This window comes from Chiloscyllium plagiosum, chromosome 5 (assembly GCF_004010195.1).
Source record: "Chiloscyllium plagiosum isolate BGI_BamShark_2017 chromosome 5, ASM401019v2, whole genome shotgun sequence".
In the NCBI taxonomy this organism is placed as follows: domain Eukaryota; kingdom Metazoa; phylum Chordata; class Chondrichthyes; order Orectolobiformes; family Hemiscylliidae; genus Chiloscyllium; species Chiloscyllium plagiosum.
The window spans coordinates 19,119,298-19,141,315 of NC_057714.1; the positions used below are offsets into that span (position 1 = coordinate 19,119,298).

The following is a 22,018-nucleotide window of genomic DNA, read 5'->3' on the forward strand; positions in this document are numbered from 1 at the left end:
TCATTTCCCCTCCTCCCACCTTGTCTCAGTCAAATCCATCGAATTCAGCACCGCCTTCCTAACCTGCAATCTTCTTCCTGACCTCTCCGCCCCCACCCCAGTCTGACCTATACCCTCACCTTGACCTCTTTCCACCTATCACATTTCCGACGCCCCTCCCCCAAGTCCCTCCTCCCTACCTTTTATCTTAGCCTGCTGGACAAACTTTCCTCATTCCTGAAGAGAGGCTTGTGCCTGAAACGTCGATTCTCCTGTTCCCTGGATGCTGCCTGACCTGCTGCGCTTTTCCAGCAACACATTTTCAGCTCAGATGTGATGTATTTGACCTTCCAGAAAGTGTTTGACAAGGTACCTCACAAAAGATTGTCATAAGAGGCTATAATCTTGGAGATGATTTATTGGCTTGAGTGGAGAAGTGACTCAAAGGCAGGAAACAGCAAGTGAGGTTAATGGCTTCTTTTTCAGGTTTGTGTCCTGGAACCAGTGGGGTTCCAGCGGGACCAGTGCTGGGGACTCAACTGTTTACAATGTATGTTAATGACTTGGAGGAAAGAAGCTAATGCATTGGTCACCATGTAAGGTAGCCTTAGGACTTCAGACCATAAGACATAGGAGCAGAAATTAGGCCATTCAACCCATTGAGTCTGCTCGGCCATTCAATCATAGCTGATAAGTTTCTCAACCCCTTTCTCCCCATAACTCTTTGATCCCCTTGACAATTAACCACCTATCTTTATTAGTCTTAAGTATACTCAATGACCTGGCCTCCACAGCCTTCTGTGGCAATGAATTCCATAGATTCACCACTCTCTGGCTGAAGAAGTTTCTCTTTATCTCCATTCCAAAAGGGCTTCCCTTTACTCTAAGGCTGTGCCCTCGGGTCTTAATCTCTCCTCCCAATGGAAACATCTTTCCAAAATCCACTCTGTCCAAGCCATTCAGTATTCTGTAAGTTTTTATTAGATCGCCCCTCATCTTCCTAAACTCCATCAAGTACGGTCCCAGAGTCCTCAAAAGTTCCTCGTATGTTAAGCTTTTCATTCCTGGGACCATTCTCGTGAACCTTTGAACATGCATCCTTCCTGAAATTTGGGGCCCAAGACTGCGCACAGTGCTCCAAATATGGTCAGACTAGAGTCTTGTAGAGCCTCCAAAGCACATCCCTGCTGTTATATTCAAATCCTTGCAAAATAAATGCCATAATTGCATTTGCCTTCCTAACAACTGACTCAACCTGGACTAGAACTCCCAAGTTTCATTGCATTTCAGACTTCTGAATTTTCTCCCCATTTAGAAAATAGTCCATGCTTCCTACTAAAGTGCATGAACTCACACTTATTGTAATCCATCTGCCACTACTTTACTCATTCTCCTAACCTGTCCAAATCCTTCTTATGTCACCTCCCCCCTCCTCCCGCCTATTCAATGCTACCCGTCCCTCTACCTATCATTGTATTGTCTGCAAAGTTAGCCAGAATGCCTTCAGTTCCTTCACCGAGATTAATTAAAGTGAGAAGTTGTGGTCCCAACTTCCAGCCTTGCGGAACACCGCTTTGTCACCCCTTTAATTGTCCCTCAAACTTCCTGAAAAATGTCCGTGTATTTAACTAGGACCATTCAGGCAAGCCATTTTGTAATCGAAAAATGTTGAGCCAATCAAGTTGAATCATGAAGCCTGGGCTTGAGCTTTTTACTACAATCATTGGAACTGATCCAGCTGCTTCTTCTAAGATACCAGAACTAAAGTTGTACCTTTTAATATGTAGGGTTCCCTGTATAGCTTCTCATTCTGGCTGAGTTCTTACGCAAACTTAAGGCTTGGTGTCTAGAGTGAATTTTAGTAAAGCCTGGTTCTGCATCCACTGATACAGCCGCACCTCCATGAGAACTGGGTGACCATTTAACAAGACCATTATTTTGATTGGTTCTGATTTGGATGTTGCTAAGCAATTTAACTGTTACGAACCAGCTGTAGCTGGACTTTCCAGGTGCACTTTCCTGAAAACTGGCCTATGAGTTCTCTTACTCAATTCAGGTGTAGTGGAATTCTTCTGCTGTCTCGAATCGACAGCAGTTGTTTGCCAGTCTGGATCCTCAAGGAAAATTTTAACCATTTGACAGAGACTTGGATTTGTTTGAAATTTTGCTGTGGACTAACCTACAGTCCCTCTGTCCAGGATATGCCCTGAGTGAGGCCATACAATTGCCTTCATTCAAGTGATGTTCCCCCAAGCTCAGTCAGCCTGGCAAGGGGGTCCACCCTGTAACACATATGCTCCACTTGCTGCATTTTCTGATGGAAAAACCAGTCGTAGTGCCTGTTTGAAGTCCAGTTGGGCTTCAGCTAGTCGGCGTTTTTGCATGGTCACATCATTAATCGCACATACCAAACGGTTTCTCAGCATCTCATTTAGGGTTAAACAAAAATCACATGCATTTGCCAGTTGTCGTAACCTCATCAGAAATCCTGATATGGATTCTCCTGATTCTTGAACTGTTGAGTAAAATCGATAGTGTCTCAGAATTAGAGGAAGCTTGGGGTCATAATATTCCTGAGCTAAATTCATCAACTCTTGAAAGGTTTTAGTATCTGGTGCCCCATGGAAAGTTAGGTATCTAATAACTAAAAAAGCCATGGGTCCACAAGCTGTCAGGGGATTACTCAACGCTTTTCGTCTGCCCTAATGCTATTTTTATGCCAGAATGCCAGAAAAAACTATGTATTCTTTCCATACACTGGGTCCATACTTTGGCAGGATCGAATGAGTCAAGCTTCCCAAATAGCGACATGATGCCGGAAATGCTTACCCCAACTCAAAGGTAATTGTCGCGAGTGAATCTCTTCAGGGTGTATTTTTCACTCGTCGCCATTGAAATAACTCCACAAAAGCTAGTATCCCGTCACCATTTATTTACATGTGCACAGTACATGACACTGACCCAGCTGGCTCCTAAAACAAACAGAATCCCCGACACTCCTGTTTATTTCTGTCAGCCAGGGCTCCCTGATTTGGAGGGGGGGGGTGTTAACCTTGTCCAATCAGAGAATTCATATTCTATGACATCTACCTAGCTGACCTTGTTCCAATCACTACATAAACCAAAGGCAAACCCACTAAAAGATACAATGTCTTTTCTCCCACATTCTTGTAAATATACAGCTGGACAACTGCCTTGACACTTTGCCAGTGTTAGGATAAAATGGACTTAGTGCATAAGTTACTTATCTGATTTACTTACTTCCTGGTATAGCTATTCAGGAAATGTTAGACAGAAAAATCCTAGTCTAATTCCTAGGTAACTATACTACTGACCAGTTAGTAAAATTAATTCTTATGACTTTCTTCCCTGCCCTGATTCACACCCCCAACCCAATCTAACTAGCCCCCACACGAACTGACACCCTCCCATCTCAACCTGACTAGCTCCCAATCTAACAAACCTTTGTGAACAGACCCATCTTTCTATCTCCTGCTACCTACCACCAGCTATCAGCAAACTCCCCCATCTTCCCACCTGCTACCCTACCAACATGTGCACTTACATATTTACTCACTTATCCATTTAATCCTTGTTCATGCAAACATTCACACACACACTGAAAATTTGCATAACTGTCTCAATCTTTTTAACTTTAATATGGAGGTGTCGATGTTGGACTGGGGTGGACAAAGTTAAAAATCACACGGCACCAGGTTATAGTCCAACAGGTTTATTTGGAAGTACTAGCTTTCGGAGTGCTGCTCCTTCATCAGGTGGCAAGCTGACGAAGGAGCACCAACCAAACACTCACTACACACACAGTGCAATTAGTCTTGTTCACCACCCCCCCCCCCCCCCCCCCCCCCCACCATGCACGTGTTAAATAGTCTCCCTTCCCTATATGTGCACTATAATCAGTCTCCATTTCCCCCCCCCCATTTTGGTTGCCACTGCCAAGCCAGTGAAGCAGAGTAGCCAACCTGTACAATAAGCCGGGCAAGAACAGGAGTAGCAACGATTGAAGCACCACCCTCTCATGACCTGGTGTCTTGGGGGTTGCTAATGCTAGAACTAGGCAGTCATTTAATTACGCTTGCCTGCATCAAGTCAATGAACAAATACCCTGGAACCTTTCAGCAGTCACCGCAAACTCTATTTCTTGAGGTTCAAGTGAGGAAAGAAGCCATTCTCTCCCACTAGCCTACATATCCCTGGACACAGCAGACAATTTAGCATGGCCAATCCACCTGACCTGCACAATTTAGGATTTTTGGAGGAAAGCGGAACACCCTGGAGGAAACTGATGCAGACACAAGGAGAATTTGCAAGCTCCATACAAACAGTCACCCAACAGTGGTATCATACCTGGGTCCCTGGTGTTGTGAGGCTGCTGTGCTAAGTACTGAGCCACCATGCCGCCCTAACTAACTGGTTCCTTGCAGCTTAGTGATGACAATCCGCTTGCTCCAGGGTTGTCCTGCCAATACATCCGGACTGGGAAATCTCCTCATCACAGTCGCCATTGGTGATCATTCTTACTAGGAGCGTTCAACCCCAACTATTGTTTCTGTGACACTGTCTTGACCCACAGTTTGAGAATTACTGTTATGTGATCGCTGGCAGTATGTGAAGAAAGGAAACAATGATCTTACCTTATACATTTAGGCTATGTTTGAGTCCCATTGTTATGATAATTTACTAAACTAGGATGAACTTCGAAACAGTATTTTTATAAAAATTTAAACTTTTATAATGAGATTCTTTCCACTTTGGGTCGTCATCGTTCTTGCAGCGAACTAAACTTAGTTCCACTGGTATAGAACATTGAGCTGACTCTTAATGGATTTTTGGCTAAGTGCAGGTTTTATTGAGTTTTTTGGAGGATATTTTTGCTCTAAGGCCTAGCAAGATCTCTTGGCATATTTTGCCAACCCAGCTCATTAACTACCTGTCATGTTCCAACATGGTCCCTTCCATTCAATTTCATCCCCATCTTAATACACGCTATTCCCAAAATGATTCACCACTGCCAGGATATCTGGAATTCATGAGCATTCCTTACACTTGCACCATCTTAAAAAGCTAGTTAAGCCACAGGACAAGCACTGTCACTAGAGCTGCCCTCCATCATTCCTGGATGGGTGGATGGAACATTGGTGCCCCACTTTGCGGGCAGGGACCTAGATGTTCTGTGTGATGGGTTGATGCCACAAGCAGGACATCCTCTTTCCCCCAAAACCAGCAGTAGATGACATGATGATGGACCATTGCCAGCTGGTCCTAGGTGACCATCAATGTCACTGCAGTCTCAGCTGTCTGGAGAAATGCACTGCTTTGCAAGAAAGTCAGTAAACTTCTCTAGTTTGCCAGCATAAGTGCCACATCTTCTCGTACTACCTCACACTCTCTCTCTCTCTCTCTCTCTCTCTCTCTCTCTCTCTCTCTCTCTCTCTCTCTCTCTCTGCTACTTTTCCCACAACGGCTCATACTCTACAACTCTAATCAATTACCTACAACATCTTACCTGTCTTTCTGTAACGCATCCCAAAATCTGACACCATTAATTTAGCCCCCTGCACTGCCTGTCCACTCATTCTGGACACCTCTCCTCCTGCACAGAATGTAATAGCTGTGGCACTGCTTTCGTCTCCTTCAATACCTGCCTCTCTCTCGTTCCAGGAGGAAAACAACCCCTGAAAGGGCAGAAAAGAGTCAAGATGTTTGGTGGACTGCTGGTCATTTGCCTTCTCACCCCTAATGTGGTGTGCATCCTGACTCTGAGCTGACAATGTGTTGCTGGAAAAGCGCAGCAGGTCAAGCAGCATCCAAGGAACAGGAGAATCGACGTTTCAGGCATAAGCCCTTCTTCAGGAGTGCATCCTGACTCTGACTGTTCTGAGCAATTAACTGACATGTCCAAGCATGTGGACTGGTGTCAGAGGCTCCCCTTAACGTACTATGCAGGGAGTGAATTCGATCCATCTTGACTTGACTGAGGCCAGCTGCCAACCAAGACAAATTTCTTGCCCTTGTGTCTGCACGAAATGACTTGTCAAAACAGAAGTAATATGAAATAAAAACAAAGTGCTGGAGACATTCGACAGGTTTGGCAGCACTTGTGGACAGAGTAACACAGTTAACTTCTCAAGTCTAATATGATTTTTCTGTAACTAAACGGGATTGGAAAATTGTGTTTTTTCTGCTGTAGACAGTGGGAAGGTGGAGCGAAGTGAAACAGATCATAAGGGTGCTTGGAGCCAAAGATAAAAAGGTTGCTAATGATTGGGAATGGAGACAGAAATGTAAAAAGAGTGCAAATGAAGGTGTGAAGTTAAATGAGCTCTATCTGAGGGGACAAGGTGGACAAAGATAATGCAAGGCAAGGATTCTGTGTCCAAATAGACTCAGTGAGTGAGCACTGTGACTGAGCGAAAAGGTTGAAGATGCAGCCTTGTCCATGTCCCTGAATGCATGGTGTTGCTGCCGCATCACAGTGATGGTTTCTGGCGCAGCCCAATGTGCAGTTTTAAAAGTGCAGAAGCATTCTATAAGTGGATGGGAGATGTACTATAAGGTATCTTCGAGACTGGTACATACTGGATGCTAAATGTCCATGGATGTGGAGTGCATTGTTGGTGACCATGTAGCGTGCTCTGAAATATTGGTGCCCGGTGCTCAGCATGAGTCGCACAGAGCATGCAGTGAACTGAAGTCACCAGGTACCTCCTTTGATTTCCATGTCGAGAATTTTTGCTGGTTTGTATGGCACGTTTGGTAAAATATGAAGCTGAATATTAATTAATGAATTTGGCCATTAACACAGCATTTAAAAAGCCGGAATCCTCCTTTATTGGCAACTCACCACCACACCACATGTGAAAAGTATAAAAGATGGCACACTGTGCTCCTGACATTGAGACAGCCCTTGCCAGACATCTTTACTCTACCACAATCTTGCCATAAGCCTAAATCGCTCAGACCACTGTCAGATTCTCTCTCGGTGTACAATGCTGCCAGCCATGTGGATTCCTCTAGCATTTTGTTTTTATTTCAGTTCTATTAATATTTGTATTATACTAATTGCTTTTGTTTAATTGTTCAGATTGATCAGTGTTAGATAAGCTTCTGTACTTTAGGATGTGGTAAAATAAACATTTCACATTTTTTGCAGCTTTATAAGACCTTGGTTAGGCCACATTTAAAAGTATTGCATTCAATTCTGGTTGCCACATTACAGGAAGTATGTGGAAGCTTTGGAGAGGGTGCAGAAGAGGTTTACTAGGAAGTTGCCTAGATTAGGGGGTATAAGTATTATAGGAGGAGAGGCAAGAAAAGCTTGGATTGTTTTCTCTGGAGTAGTGGAGGCTGAGAGAGACTTGATAGAAGTCTATAAAATTATGAGATGCATAGATAGGGTTGACAATCAGAATCTTTTTTTCTCCCCCGAGTTGAAATGTCTAATACTCTGGTGCATGCATTTAAGGCAAATGGGGAAATATTCAAGGGAAATGTTCAAAGAAGATGTAAAGGGCAAGTATTTACACAGTGTGGTAGGAGTATGGAACACACTGCCAGGGGTAGTGGTGGAGGCAGCTACAGTAGGGGTATTTCAGGGACTTTTAGATAAGCACATGAATATGCAAGGAATGGAGGGATATGGACCAAGGGCAGGCAGAAGGGATTAGTTTAATTTGGTATTATATTCAGCAAAACATTGTGGGTCGAAGGGCCCGTTCCTCTGCTGTATTGTTCTATGTTCTGTGTTAAACTGCAATACTTAGGGTTTAAATCAAAAGCCTGTGTGAGGTCACTGGTATGATATCTGTATTTTACAGCTCAGCCAACATTATCAGTGGATAGCTTTTGGACTGAGCACTTGTATCTCCTGACTGACCACTATCCCCATATCCAGTCATTTAGCTGAACAAAAAGCAGGATTTTAATGTGTGGACACAATAGCAAAATAATCAAAACATATCCCAGCTCGGTCACCGAAGCATACAGTTACAGATAATTGGGTGATTATTGCTCCTCTCCTGCAAAGGTTTATCAGATTCTCAGCTCAGGCTGCCTCCACCATCCTTTCCAATTTGTGGCTATGACCTATACATCTTGTAGTACCATTTCTTTCTTAAAATGCCCCCTCTTTAAGTAAGCTGTAAATTCTTTCCACATCCACAGCACTTGGCTCATTCCAAGCAAGTTAGAACTCTCCTCAGTTTTGATGACACATCATCTTGCATTCAACTGTTCTGTTTCTCTGCGTAGATGCTGCCTGATATGAGAATTTCTAGTAATACTTTGTTTTTATTTCAGATTTCCAGCATCTGCAATATTTTGCTTTAGTGCTTGCAGAAGTTCGAACTGTTTTGAGGGGAAATAGCCAAATTAAGAAGGGACATGCCCCATTTTTTTTTTTGGAGCAATGTTTTAACAATAGGAACTGAATTCTGGAAGAAATAATCTGAACTGCCCTTACAATGGTACAAACCAAACAGGGTTGTACTGACTGTAACCATCTAACAGTGGAAAAGTTTATGCTTAAGCTATTCTATGGTACACACTATTAAAAAGCAAGCTAACCCTCTACTAAAGGAATATTTCTTGAAGCTTGGCAATTCTGTTGTGTTAGGTTATGTATGTTAATTTGTAATTTGACTGTATACAATTAACTCAACCATTTGGAAAGAAAAAATTGCGATTGCATTTAACTGCTTCAATATAGCCATGTTAATTTGGCCAACTATTGACATGTTTTAATTTTAAGGGTTAACCTTTAAGTTCCCTTACTGCCGTTAGCTTTAAATGACAAACACTTAACTATAATTGGCACGCACAGCCTCTGGAAGGTCTTGCTAACATGGGAGTTTGTGTCAAAATTGGGAGAGCTGTCATAGAGTCCTAGAGGTGTACAGCACAAAAACAGATCCTTCGGTCCAACTTGTCCATGCTGACCAGATATCCCAACCTAATCTAGTCCCATTTGCCAGCACTTGGCCCATATCCCTCCAGACTCTCCTTATTCATGTACCCATCCAAATGCCTTTTAAATGTTGCAATAGTACTAGCCTCCACCACTTCCTCTGGGAGCTCTTTCCACACACTCATCCTAAACCTGCCCTCTAGTTCTGGACTCCCACACCACAGGGAAAAGACTTTGTCTATTTATCCTATCATGCCCGCCATGATTATATAAACCTCTATAAGGTCATCCCTCAGCCTCTGACACTCCAGGGAAAACAGTCCCAGCCCATTCAGCCTCTCCCTATAGCTCAACTCCACCACAGGGAAAAGACTTTGTCTATTTATCCTATCCATGCCTGCCATGATTGTATAAACCTCTATAAGGTCATCCCTCAGCCTCTGACACTCCAGGGAAAACAGTCCCAGCCCATTCAGCCTCTCCCTATAGCTCAACTCCTCCAACCCTGGCAACATGCTTGTAAATCTTTTCTGAACTCTTTCCTTCCTGTCTGACAGCCTTGTCAAGCAACACCCTCACATAGTCACTCTTATGGAATCATATCCTATTGATAATCTCCTGGAAACCAATGTCACCATTCTGGGGTGTGTCCAGAGGTTGGGGCACAGTGGTACACAGGTGGGATGGAGTCACCTTGGGCTTCCTCAACATTGACTCCAGACCTCACGAAGGCATGGCATCAGTTCAAACACTGGCAAGGAAATCTGCTGGCAATGGTTATGTCTACAAGGCATGTTGATGAATCTCGATCAGCAGTTCTCAAGTGTTTAATTTGAAGTGTTTTTTTTCAAATGGATTAATAATTATTGGACACCCCTAAATTGAATGATGATGTTTTCTATGGACATAGTATAAAAGTGCTTCAAGTAAGATGTGTTTTAACAATACTTGGTAAAAAAGATAGTATTGCTGAAAAGAAAGTCATGCTGTCAATGCTTTTTGACTTGAACCAGAAAGTTCACAGCATGTCACTTTTCCCCGCAATGTGCAAGTTCCGTGTTTACTGCTATGTAATGAAATAGTTGGGCCTGTTTTTTTTTAAACTGCAGAATCCACTCATCTTCTGTCCACTCCTACAGTTCAAGATCCTCTGTCTTATGGAATTAAATTTGGCTTTGTAGTTGATAGCTTAATATGTTTGAGCTGAAATTTGTATGGTAATAATTCAGTTAAATAATTACTTAGTGCTTAGAAATTCTATGATAACAGCATTGCATAACAGATCAAAATTCCCACACCAACTGAGGTTGCCATTAAGAATTCTACTTCTCAACCTCTTGCCCCCACAAGAGACGTAGGGACTCTCATATTAAACCATCACCATCAATTGAGAGAGCATCCCTATGGTCTGGTAAGACTAGTAACTTTACAAACAATATTCTACGTTTTTGAGGGTTTTTCTCTTCTCCACAGATATTTTTTCATTAAATAGGTTTAATTATATGAGATTATTGGGCTGAAAATGTTCAACTCAAGCTGTTTGCTACCTGCATCAAGGTTGAGGTGATTAGTATCAGTCTGTATTGATGTGAACCACCTCACTGAAGCTAAGTGGCAGTTTCCCTGTCTTTTCTCCGTATCAATTTATGTATTAACTCTTATACAAACCAGAATCACTGGTTCTCGGTGATACTGAACTAATTGAAGTATGTTAAACAACATAGAATATGTGCGAAGTATATTTTACAGAAAAGATTTAATATCCCCTCTTAATTGCTATTGGTATTTCTGAAGTATCTATCCAGCGAAGGGCTTATGCCCGAAACGTCGATTGTCCTGCTCCTCAGATGCTGTCTGACCTGTGCTTTTCCAGTGCCACACTTTCCAACTCTGATCTGCAGTCCTTTCTCCTACAAATTCAACAAACCTTCTGTAACATATCCTTATTATGTACTATCCCACATTCAGTCATCAGTGTTTGGTGAATTTTCCACATGTCTGATAATTGGACTGTTTTATCTCCTTGATGACTCATTATTTTGTAGATCACCGAGAAAGTATCTCTGCAGACCCTTAGGCATCCACAAACACATGATCCATATCTCTTTCCTGTGGTAGAGGTTTTAGAGCCTTGCCACCTCGGGTCTGATGAGACCTGACTCTGGCACAAATGGGGCCGTATACAGGCATATCCTGTTTTCTTGGTAGCTTGCCAATGGAGGACAGTTTACAAATGGTGCTGCTTCCTGATTCCTGCCTTTGACGTGAAATTTCAGCCCAACGGGTCTTGACTTTTTACTTGGGTTTCTCAATTTGAAGAATAAGAAGAAGTGACACTATCAACTGAACTAGGATTTGCAGGCCTTCGTAAAGTAGTCAGTACAGGTTAGAGCTGGCATTTCTGAGGGGCTAGTGTACTGCTGCAAGTGCTCTTCAGTATGAGATATTAAACTGAGCCCTTGTCTATCATCTTGGGTGAATGTAAAAGATCTTGTGGCATTATTTGAAAAAGAATTGAGCAGTTTTCATGGCCAATATTTATCTCTCAACCAATCTCACCAAAGCAGCATATTGTTTGGTAATTCATGTTATTGCTGTTGGAGGACTTAATTTGTAAATTATCTGCCACATTTACCTGTAGAGTAATTGTTATTACACTTCATAAGTAATTCACTGAGAGAAAATGAGGGCTGCAGATGCTGGAGATCAGAGCTGAAAATGTGTTGCTGGAAAAGCGCATCAGGCAGCATCCAAGGAACAGGAGAATCAACGTTTCGGGCATAAGCCCTTCTTCAGGAATAAGTAATTCACTGCCTTGCAGAACAACTTTGGGTGTCCTGAGGGTATGGAAACCATTGCATAAACTAAAGTTAGTTTTCATTCCCTTCCTTCGGCCTTCATGTGAAATTACAGTGATCCTGAAGCTTTTGAATGGTGGTTTTGCTCATTATGTACTGAGTAAAGTTGATTATTTTCCATGACAGAGATAAAACTATACTCCTGGAGACAAATGGTCTGTTGGATCGTAGACAGTACCTGGAAAAAACTTCAGAGTCCGTTGTTCACAGCAGGAGTAGTGACATTATTGTTGAGTTCATTGTTTATCAGAAGACCTAACACATGGGTACAATATTTTCTACGGTGGTAAGTCTATTGATTTTATATGCTACTGCTTCACATATTCACTATGGTGTTATTACCCTTCTTTTCTCCCTGACATCTAAGTGAGGCAAACTACCTGTACTTTTTTAATGCCACTTATTACTTTGATAACCATTGCATAGCAGCCTGGATATATTTGAGGTGTATCTCAGAAAGCCTCTGTTCCTCACATCATCACATCCTGCGTAAAATTATGCGAATTCCGTGTTACTAATGGCAATTGCAACAATCAAAACACACTGGAACAATTTTAAACATTCTTTGGCATTTATAGCAATGACTACCAAACCTGCATATTGATATCTAGAGAGTTATGAAAAGGGAAGAAATAAGACTGTACTAATTTCTTTAAAGGTTTTGGAAAACAAATGATAATTTGTGCAGGTGATAAGCTTGTAACAGAAGTGCTGCCTCATTTCCAAAATACCTCTAAATTACTGATTGATTTAACAGTTTATAATGGTTTTACAGCAATTAAATTAGAAACTTGTTTTAAAAATAAACTGCTAGCTGCCACTCCTTAAAAATACTTATTTAATTTACAGAATTAAAATTTTGAGCAAGCCAGTAGTTTTTATGGTAATTACCATAGCTTGATGTTTGGCAGAATTTTAGTTTGCAATTTGAATAAAATTGCCTCCTATTGTAAATGAATAGTTGCAACGTAATCTGCAACAGAGAGGTTGTTGTGCTGCGCTCAATTCTACAGGCAGAAACTAAATAGCAATTAATCAGCAATAAAACAATTCCCCTTTTATGCAGTGCGTTGTCTGTGGTGTAAATATCCATATTTTTAAGCATGATTTAGTTGGAACACTAGATGGTGACGTATAATATCGGAAGTCAATGTGCATTTATTCATTGCATCAAATTGCTATTCACATGCTTGTATACTAATGGTTAATTGGATGATTATGGATTTTGGAGCTCTATATTTACAAAACTCTACAAGTAATGCATTAATCATTAGTGAACGGGTGAGAAAGGATAATAGATATTTAACAATCCCCCTTCATTCATGCTGAGCCGCTGAGGAAAACTTCAGAAAATTGGCATGTACAGACTTAGTCTCTGAAATTATTGTGAATGTTCTGTATTTTAATGTACTTTGTTTTGAAGAGTAACCAACTAACAAAGCTTAATTTTTCCCTCTTTTTATTTTGTCATTACAGGCCATTTATGATAAAAACCAGAAGTAAGTGTTTATTTTTCTGAATCATTGCTTAATTTATGTGAAAATTAATAAGTGGACTAATATTTTGTCCCTTAATTTGGTTCAGAGAACATTGGAATTGGTCCTTTAACTGATCTTTTGGAATATGGGGGAATTGAATGGAAGGGAGGTACCGCCCAAGCTGAACAAATGAGAAAGGTAACGATAATGTACATTGTAAATGGGGTGGGTGTGGAAGTGAAAGGTAGTTGTTGTGTCCCATTGGTAGAGGAGGTTGTTAACTCCAGCAGCAGGGCATTTCAGGTCCCAGACGGATAGGGTGTGCTAGGTCAGGGTCTGGATCATTTTGGGGTACGGAGGTAAATTGAGGCTTCAATTTAATAATTACACTGGAGTTAGACTAGACATTTAATTGTCTAATTTTTCATGAATAATTATTTACATAACTTCACTGGGACCGTCCAAATCCCCTGAATTAAATGAATGCTGTCAGAGGATTCCAAATATAGGGGAATTGTCCAGTGAAATCTTCAATTCAGTTTTCCAGGCAATTCCTTCAGGGTCTGCAATGATGAAGATCCTACAGGGTCTGCACTTCAGAAAATCCCAGTCAAAGTGTTTTGGAACAGTGCAGTTTGTGTTCAAAAAATAGTTAGTTCAAATACAAATGGATTGTTGCAACATAATTACAACTGAAAGACTGTTGTACAGTTCTTATTTCATAATTACAAAGTCATCTGTAGCAATTAATATTCATATGATTTACTTCTGAACTTGAAAAAGGCACATTTTTTTCAAACATACATATGGACCAACCATACCTTTCGGTCCGTTCCTCTGAATCATTTCTGTAAGCCATTTATAGAAGCATCTTGCCAACTAGTAAAAAATCTTGATTTCCTGTGAGCCAGCCAATCTTCTAACATGCTACTACCTACACTGTAAGCTTTTACTTTCTGTAATAACCTTACCAATACCTTCATAAAATCTCAGCGCAGCAGATTCACTGGTTCTGCTTTTCTTTCTCAAAGAACTTTAACAGATTAGTAAATTGTGATTTCTCTTTCACAACTCATGCTCCTCTGCGTAATTACTTTGAACATTTCTAAGTACTTTGATATAATTGCATCTAACGTTTCCCCAACTAGCATTTAATAAATGTTAACTGATCAGTAGTTTCTTCCTTTCTATCTCCTCTCTTTTTGAATAAAGTTACATTCAATATTTCTATTCTAACGAAACCTTCCCAAAGCTAGGAAATTGTGAAAAATTAAAATCAGTGCATCAACTACCTCACCAGTAGCTTTTGAGATCCTCAGATGACACTCATATGATCTGGCAAATGTCAGCTCACGGGTCCACCAGTTTGTTAAGTACTACTCCCTTGGTATTACTAATTTTCTTAGGTTCCTCTCTCCCTGATTTACAACTTATTCTGTAATGTTATTTACATTGTTTACAGTAAACACCAGTACAAAATATCTGGTCATTTCATCTGATAAGTGTTTTAAAATGCTGTTATGAAAAATAGTTGCTTTCTACCATTAAGAGTGAACATTAGTGATTGTCTTGGTAATATGAAACTAACAAGTATGTAAAATCTAGAAGTGAAATGATTAGAAATGATTGTGGTGTGACAGCTACATGCGAAGAAACCTTTTGACATGAATATCAGATACGATCTAGTTGAGCAATGATTTATGGCCACATTAAAGCAACATGGCTAGAACAAAGGAAGGTCGAGAACTTGCTACTTATCTAAAAATTTGTAAGATATACTTTCAAATTCCTTAACATGGTTTAAAAAAGTACAACAATGTGACGCTGTTAAATCAAGATATTATATTTACTCTTTAAGATGGTGACTCTTGATACTAAATATTTTTAAAATGCATGGATTATAACTGATTGAATAAGGTTTTGGGGAAATTATTTTGGAGATAACTTGATGCTGATATGTGAAATGTTTATTGTATGAATACCTTTGTGTTCTAGGCTTATGAAGATATTTATTTGGTGCACAACATCAAACACTTACGGAAAATTAGAGGAGACAACTACTGTGCATTGAGGGCAGTTTTATTTCAGATTCTCAGCCAGGGTTTACCTCTTCCATCATGGATAAGAGAACAGGATGTAACTAAGGTAACTTGATTTCTATCAAGGAGATGCAGACAAGTGTTGCACTGCAATCTGTAAAAACACTGAAGGGTTGTCAACTGCATGTCTTATGTTCACAAAAAGAGTGCTACATTTCAGTCAGCCTTTGGAAAAATGACCTGCTGAAATAACGGCACTTTTGTTTGAAATACACCATATTTTCTTCTGAAGCAGATTTTGTTTTTGTGTTCAAGAGCAGATCTATGATACCTTTGCTGTAAAATTGTGTTCTGTCTTTACTTCTTCCCTCTCATTCATCATTATTTCTAAGAAGGGGTGTTGGAAATGTTGGGTAGTGGAACTTAGCTGCTGCCAACGTGTTTTGGAATATCGCTGATGTGTTTGTTGAACATTATACAAAGCTATGTGTTGTTTTGGGGTAATATACAAAATTCTGAAGAAACTGGCAGACCTGGTGGCATTTGTGGACAGAGAAACAGATTAATATCAAGTTAATGAATGGATCCAAAACTGACTTGCATGTAAGAGACAAAAGTTGATGGTGGAAGATTGTTTTTACATAGAACATAGAAGAATACAGCGCAGTACAGGCCCTTCGGCCCTCGATGTTGCGCCGATCCAAGCCCACCTAACCTACATTAGCCCACTATCCTCCATATGCCTATCCAATGCCCGCTTAAATGCCCATAATGAGGGAGAGTCCACCACTGCTACTGGCAAGGCATTCCATGAACTCACGACTCGCTGAGTAAAGAACCTACCCCTAACATCTGTCCTATACCTACCCCCCCCTTAATTTAAAGCTATGCCCCCTTGTAATAGCTGACTCCATACGTGGAAAAAGATTCTCACTGTCAACCCTATCTAAACCCCTAATCATCTTGTACACCTCTATCAAGTCACCCCTAAACCTTCTTTTCTCCAATGAAAACAACCCCAAGTGCCTCAGCCTTTCCTAATACGATCTTTCTACCATACCAGGCAACATCCTGGTAAACCACGGTGAGAAAGTTAGAAAAATTAGGCGAGATGTCTAGTCAGGGCTTTCTTGATGACAAGAGGGAAAAGTCCCAATTCCTAACGCACAGCAAGACCAGATATTCTCCAGCGAGTGGTGAGAGATCTACTTGCATGGATTATTGCTCGCTATCGCCCTCATTATTACCTCAACTCTCCTCATCAATGTGTAGGTTCCCATTCTCCCATCCACTGGATAGAAATGAGACATTGAGAATTCCCAACAGGAAAGGCACAGTGGCCACCTGGCAAAACCAGCTCACCTCTCGCTCCTCTGCACCTCCATCTTGGTCACACTGTGCCAATGTCTCAGGATACTGAGTCAGCAACTGGCTGCACCACACATCCATAGACATTGGCATCAGACATGTACCAGTCTCATTACATCATCATGGCATGTCTCCAATTAACTTACAATAAGCTGCTACCCTTCAGCAGCCAACGCTGCCGCGAGATACTTTGTGTATGGGCCAGGCACCCAGCTCATGGATTAGACCAGGCTGTGTCTCAGAGCTCCTCGTTTACTCTCTTAGAGCTGACTCCCTTCCTGTCTGCTGCCATGCTCTCAGCACCTTAGATTCAGAAGTAGTTTTCTGATCAGGAAAAGGATCATCTCAGCAAAGTCACCATTGACCTGCCTGCCCAGTCTCTCCCTATGCCTATAACAGACATGTTTTAGAGTCTGACTGTATCAGTGTGTACAGGGGGAGACTGTAGCAGTGTGTACAGGGGGAGACTGTATCAGTGTGTACAGGGGGAGACTGTAGCAGTGTGTACAGGGGGAGACTGTATCAGTGTGTACAGGGGGAGACTGTAGCAGTGTGTACAGGGGGAGACTGTATCAGTGTGTACAGGGGGAGACTGTAGCAGTGTGTACAGGGGGAGACTGTATCAGTGTGTACAGGGGGAGACTGTAGCAGTGTGTACAGGGGGAGACTGTATCAGTGTGTACAGGGGGAGACTGTAGCAGTGTGTACAGGGGGAGACTGTATCAGTGTGTACAGGGGGAGACTGTAGCAGTGTGTACAGGGGGAGACTGTATCAGTGTGTACAGGGGGAGACTGTAGCAGTGTGTACAGGGGGAGACTGTATCAGTGTGTACAGGGCACAACGGAAGTGAGACTCACTGGCCTATAGTTATCGTATAGTTAACTAGGGTTATCCCTATTCCCCTTCTTGAACAAGGGAACCACATTTGCTATCCTCCAGTCTTCTGGCACTACTCCTGTAGACAACGAGGACATAAAAATTAAGGCCAATGGCTCTGCAATCTCCTCTCTTGCTTCCCAGAGAATCCTAGGATAAATGCCATCAGGCCCAGGGGACTTATCTATTTTCACCCTTTCCAGAATTTGCAACACCTCTTCTCTACATACCTCAACGCCATCCATTCTGCTTAATTGTGACTCAGTATTCACATCGGCAACAATGTCCTGTTCCTGAGTGAATATTGACGAAAAGTATTCATTCAGTGTCTCCCCAATCTCTTCAGCCTCCACACGCAACTTCCCACTACTATCCTTGACTGGACCTATTCCTACCCTAGTCATTCTTTTATTCCTGACATACCTATAGAAAGCCTTAGGGTTTTCCCTAATCCTACCGACTAAGGACCTTTCATGTCCCCTCCTTGTTGCTCTTAGCTCTCTCTTCAGGTCCTTCCTGTCTACCTTATAACTCTCAATCGCCCCAATTGAACCTTCACGCTTCATCTTTACATAGGCCGCCCTCTTCCCTTTAACAAGGGATTCCAATTCCTTATTAAACCACGGTTCCCTCACACGACCCTTTCCTCCCTGCCTGATGGGTACATACTTATCAAGGACACTCTCTAGTTGCTCCTTGAACAAGCTCCACATATCAATTACGTCCTTGCCTTGAAGCTTACTTTTCCAGGCCACACATCCTAAGTCATGCCTCACCGCATCATAATTTCCCTGCCCCCAGCTATAACTCTTGCCCTGTAGTGCACACTTATCCCTCTCCATCACTAGAGTAAAAGTCACCGAATTGTGGTCACTGTCCCCAAAGTGCTTCACCTACCTTAATTCTAACACCTGGCCTGGTTCATTACCCAGAACCAAATCCAGTATGGCCTCACCTCTTGTTGGCCTATCTACATATTTTGTAATTGGAAACGTGATCAGCCGTGTACTAAAGGGATGAGTGCTGGGACCCTTGATGTTTGTTATGCATGTTAATAACTTGGATGTGAATGTACAAGGTTTACTTGGTAAGTTTGCAGAAGAGACGAAAATTGTGGGTGTTGTTGATAGTGAAGAGGATACGATCTGATATTAATTAACTGATAAATTGGGCAGTTGGAATTTAATTCCACTACGTGTGAGGTAAAGCATTTTTTTGAGATCTAATAAGGGAAGGATAGACACAATGAATGGTAGGTTCCTATGGAGTACTGACAAACAAAGGGATCTTGGTATACAAATCTATAAATTCATGAAGGTGTCAGCTCAGGGTGGTGAAGAAGGCATAGGGGATGCTTGCCCTCATTAGCTGGGGTATAGAATATTGGAGCAAGGAGCCTTGTTACAACTTTATAAAACATTGGTTAAGCCAAAGATGAATCCTGTGTGCAGAGTTCTGGAAACTATACTGACAGAAGGATGTGGTTGCACTGGAGAGGATGCAGGGGAGATTCGCCAAGATGTTGCCAGGGATGGAAAGTGTTAGTTTTGGGGAGAAACTGACTAATTTGAGTTAGTTTTCCTTGGTGCAGAGGAGGCTGACAAAGTGTCTGATTGAGGTATACAAAATTATGACAGGATTGATTGTGAGAATCTCTTTTTCCCCCATGGCAGACCTGTCTAAGACTAGAGGATGTACATTTAAGTTGAGAAGCAAGTGGTTCAGAGGAGATCTGAGAAAATTTATTTTCATCCAGAGGTTATTAGATATATGAAACGTGCTGCATTGAGAGGGCAGTGGAGGCAAGTACTGTCATAACATTTAAGAAGCATCTGAATGAGCGCTTAAAATGCCAGGGCATAGTAGGATATGGACCAAGTGCAGCTACGTGGGTTTGGTGTTTGTTGGTCAGCATAGACGTGGTGAGCTGAAGGGTCTGCTTCCATGCTGTATGACTCTATGAACTGACTTAGCAAAATTAATCAGCTTGAACAAGATATAAAGAGTAGCCATTAAGACTGAAGTAACAAGGAATTTCTTTATTCAGTGGTGAATCTGTGGAGAGCTGTGGAGACTCAGTCCATCATCATTTGAGAGAGGTCAGTAGATTTGATTTTAAAAATGAAGTGGTATGCAGAATTGACCAGCACAGGAAAATCGAGTTGAGATGAGAAAGATTCGCCATGATCTACTTGAATGGTACAGCAGGCTGGAGAGGCTAAATGACCCACTCCAACAAACCATTATGGATGTGATACAAGCACAGCAAATAATTTTTCTGTGCAACTATTTTGAAAATTGCATGGCTCAATCATTACTCAGTTTAATCTTTACTCGTTCACCATTTGAACATATTTGATTGATGTGTGAAATACAATAAAAGAGAGAATTTTTAAATTTTTTTAACTTCATTTCTAGATTCCTGAAAAAGTGTTTACACAAGGCTGCAACTGGGTACAGCAGTACAGTTTTGGTCCTGAGAAATACACTGGGAATAATGTATTTGGAAAATTACGCAAATATCTGGAATTCCTTAAAGTGCAGGTAAAGTATTTGTGTAGAAATGAAGATTACCCAAAAGTAGAGAATCACGCCCTTAAAGATTGGAACAAATTACACAAGTACTTTTTATCATCAAGAGTTCCAAAGTGTTTTGCTGTAAATTAATAAATTTTGACTTGTATTCAGTGATATTTTGCAATCAAATCTGGCAGTCAGACTTACAGCAGTGAGCGAACTTTGTGCACAATGTTACAGTGTGCTGAAACAGTTGGAAAGTTCTGTAGACAGTGCTATCATTCAAAAGTACTCCTACATAAACTAAGTCTAAGGGTCTACTTCCTCTGACCAAAGAGGGTTACATCTTTTTGACACTGTATTCCATGAAAAAATACCATAAGCTATCAAGAGGTTGAAACAAAATACAGCACATTTAAGTGAAATACTCTTTAAATTCCCAGATAGAATGCAGAATAGTATTGATTTCATTTCTGTTTTGTATTTTGTGTGCATATTCCCAGTTTAATTTTCAGTTTATTTAAATAATTACTTCTTCCTCTTTAAATTCTCTTGTTATTGGATTCATGTTATTTATCACTTTCTCACTTCTCATTAGCTGTCTCCTTTTTTTAAGCTTTCTCCCTCACTGCTATTACAGTGCCTCATCTCCATTATACTTGTTTATTCTTCCTTCAACCAAGGTTTTACATTAAACCTTGCCTGACTGTTATTAATTATGATTAAAGTACAGTATCACATTTAGGATTGATGTAAATGTGTACCATGTGGTCTATTCTACCATGTTTCTTTTTTAAAGTTTCACCATTTTATTGTTTATTTCTTCATTCATCCAACCAGATTTTATTTTGTCACATTTTATTTAGTCTTGAGATCTTCCTGCCCAATTTATTAACCCACACATGTCCTTCTGAAGTTAAGTATTTCCAGCATTTTTCTTTTTGCAACTGATGCTGGGTGACTGATTTTATGGTTACTTTGTTTAAGAAGTGAAAAAAGACACAGGAGGCAAACTTGCAGTCATCTGGAACATTTTCCATATCCGGTGATGTTTGCAAAATATTCAACAGAGCTTGTGTTTGTATCCAGACCTCTCGTTAGCATTCCAAGATTCATGTCATCATGGTTCCAGAGTATTTCCTCTTTAATGGCTACATCCTTCACATGTTTTCTAAGAATAATGCAATGGTCTTCATGCTTGAACCCTTCCCATGCTTTCATGTTCTTTATTTTCCATATTAACTCAGGAAAATCTGGTTAAATTGGCTCTTTTTAAATCAAACTCATTTTGTCTGAGTGAAAGGATTCCATTGTTGTGCATACCTTTTTTTAATTAGCATCGTTATAACCAATGGAGAGGGTAGGTAAATAAGGAATGGGAGCTGCTTCATTCTTTAATCATATAGAACCATAATAAACTGAGGAACCTTGATCCAGAATTGGGTCTAAGAAGTAGCATAGAGAAAGCAACACTAACAACCCTCATTGGACTGAAGGGTCTGTTTCTGTGCTGTACATCTCCATGACTCTATCAATTGGTCATCATTTAAAGCAAACAACTACAACCATTAAAAGCACTCGTTTTCTTTAATATCTTGGCCCTCTTTTGCAACAGAGTTTCTCTTTTCTGATCGGGAGTCGTCATCTGAATCAAATCAGAATGTGGAATTCTTTCTCTTCATGTTGGCCGCCTTATAGGAAATTGTTTGGCCAAACTCTGTTCAAAGTAGTCTATTGTTGGGTTTCTTTGTGTCTAGCTTTTTTGAAAATGTATCTGCTGTATCATCATCTTCTGAAATCTTAATTAATGAGATATTTTGCTCTGGAATATCAACTTGCTGGATTGAGAAATAGTCATCTCTATAGAGCTATGCTGAGTTCAAGGCTTAGTCTTTTTAATGGGGGTAGGTAGGAAGTAATACTCTACACAACAGTCAAGGAAATGTACTTAAAGTGGGGACACTTTCACCCTTAGC

General features: G+C 40.9%; 1 protein-coding gene across 1 annotated transcript in view; it reads left to right on the top strand.

The window, feature by feature from the left end:
- The window catches only part of LOC122549738 (inactive ubiquitin thioesterase OTULINL-like), a 45,111-nt gene that overhangs the window by 20,826 nt on the left and 2,267 nt on the right, over positions 1–22,018 (top strand). The window contains exons 2-6 of the mRNA XM_043689661.1: positions 11,890–12,049; positions 13,240–13,262; positions 13,348–13,439; positions 15,237–15,386; positions 19,944–20,069. Of these exons, the coding sequence (XP_043545596.1) occupies positions 11,890–12,049; positions 13,240–13,262; positions 13,348–13,439; positions 15,237–15,386; positions 19,944–20,069 (551 nt within the window). The remainder of the gene's footprint in view (positions 1–11,889; positions 12,050–13,239; positions 13,263–13,347; positions 13,440–15,236; positions 15,387–19,943; positions 20,070–22,018) is intronic.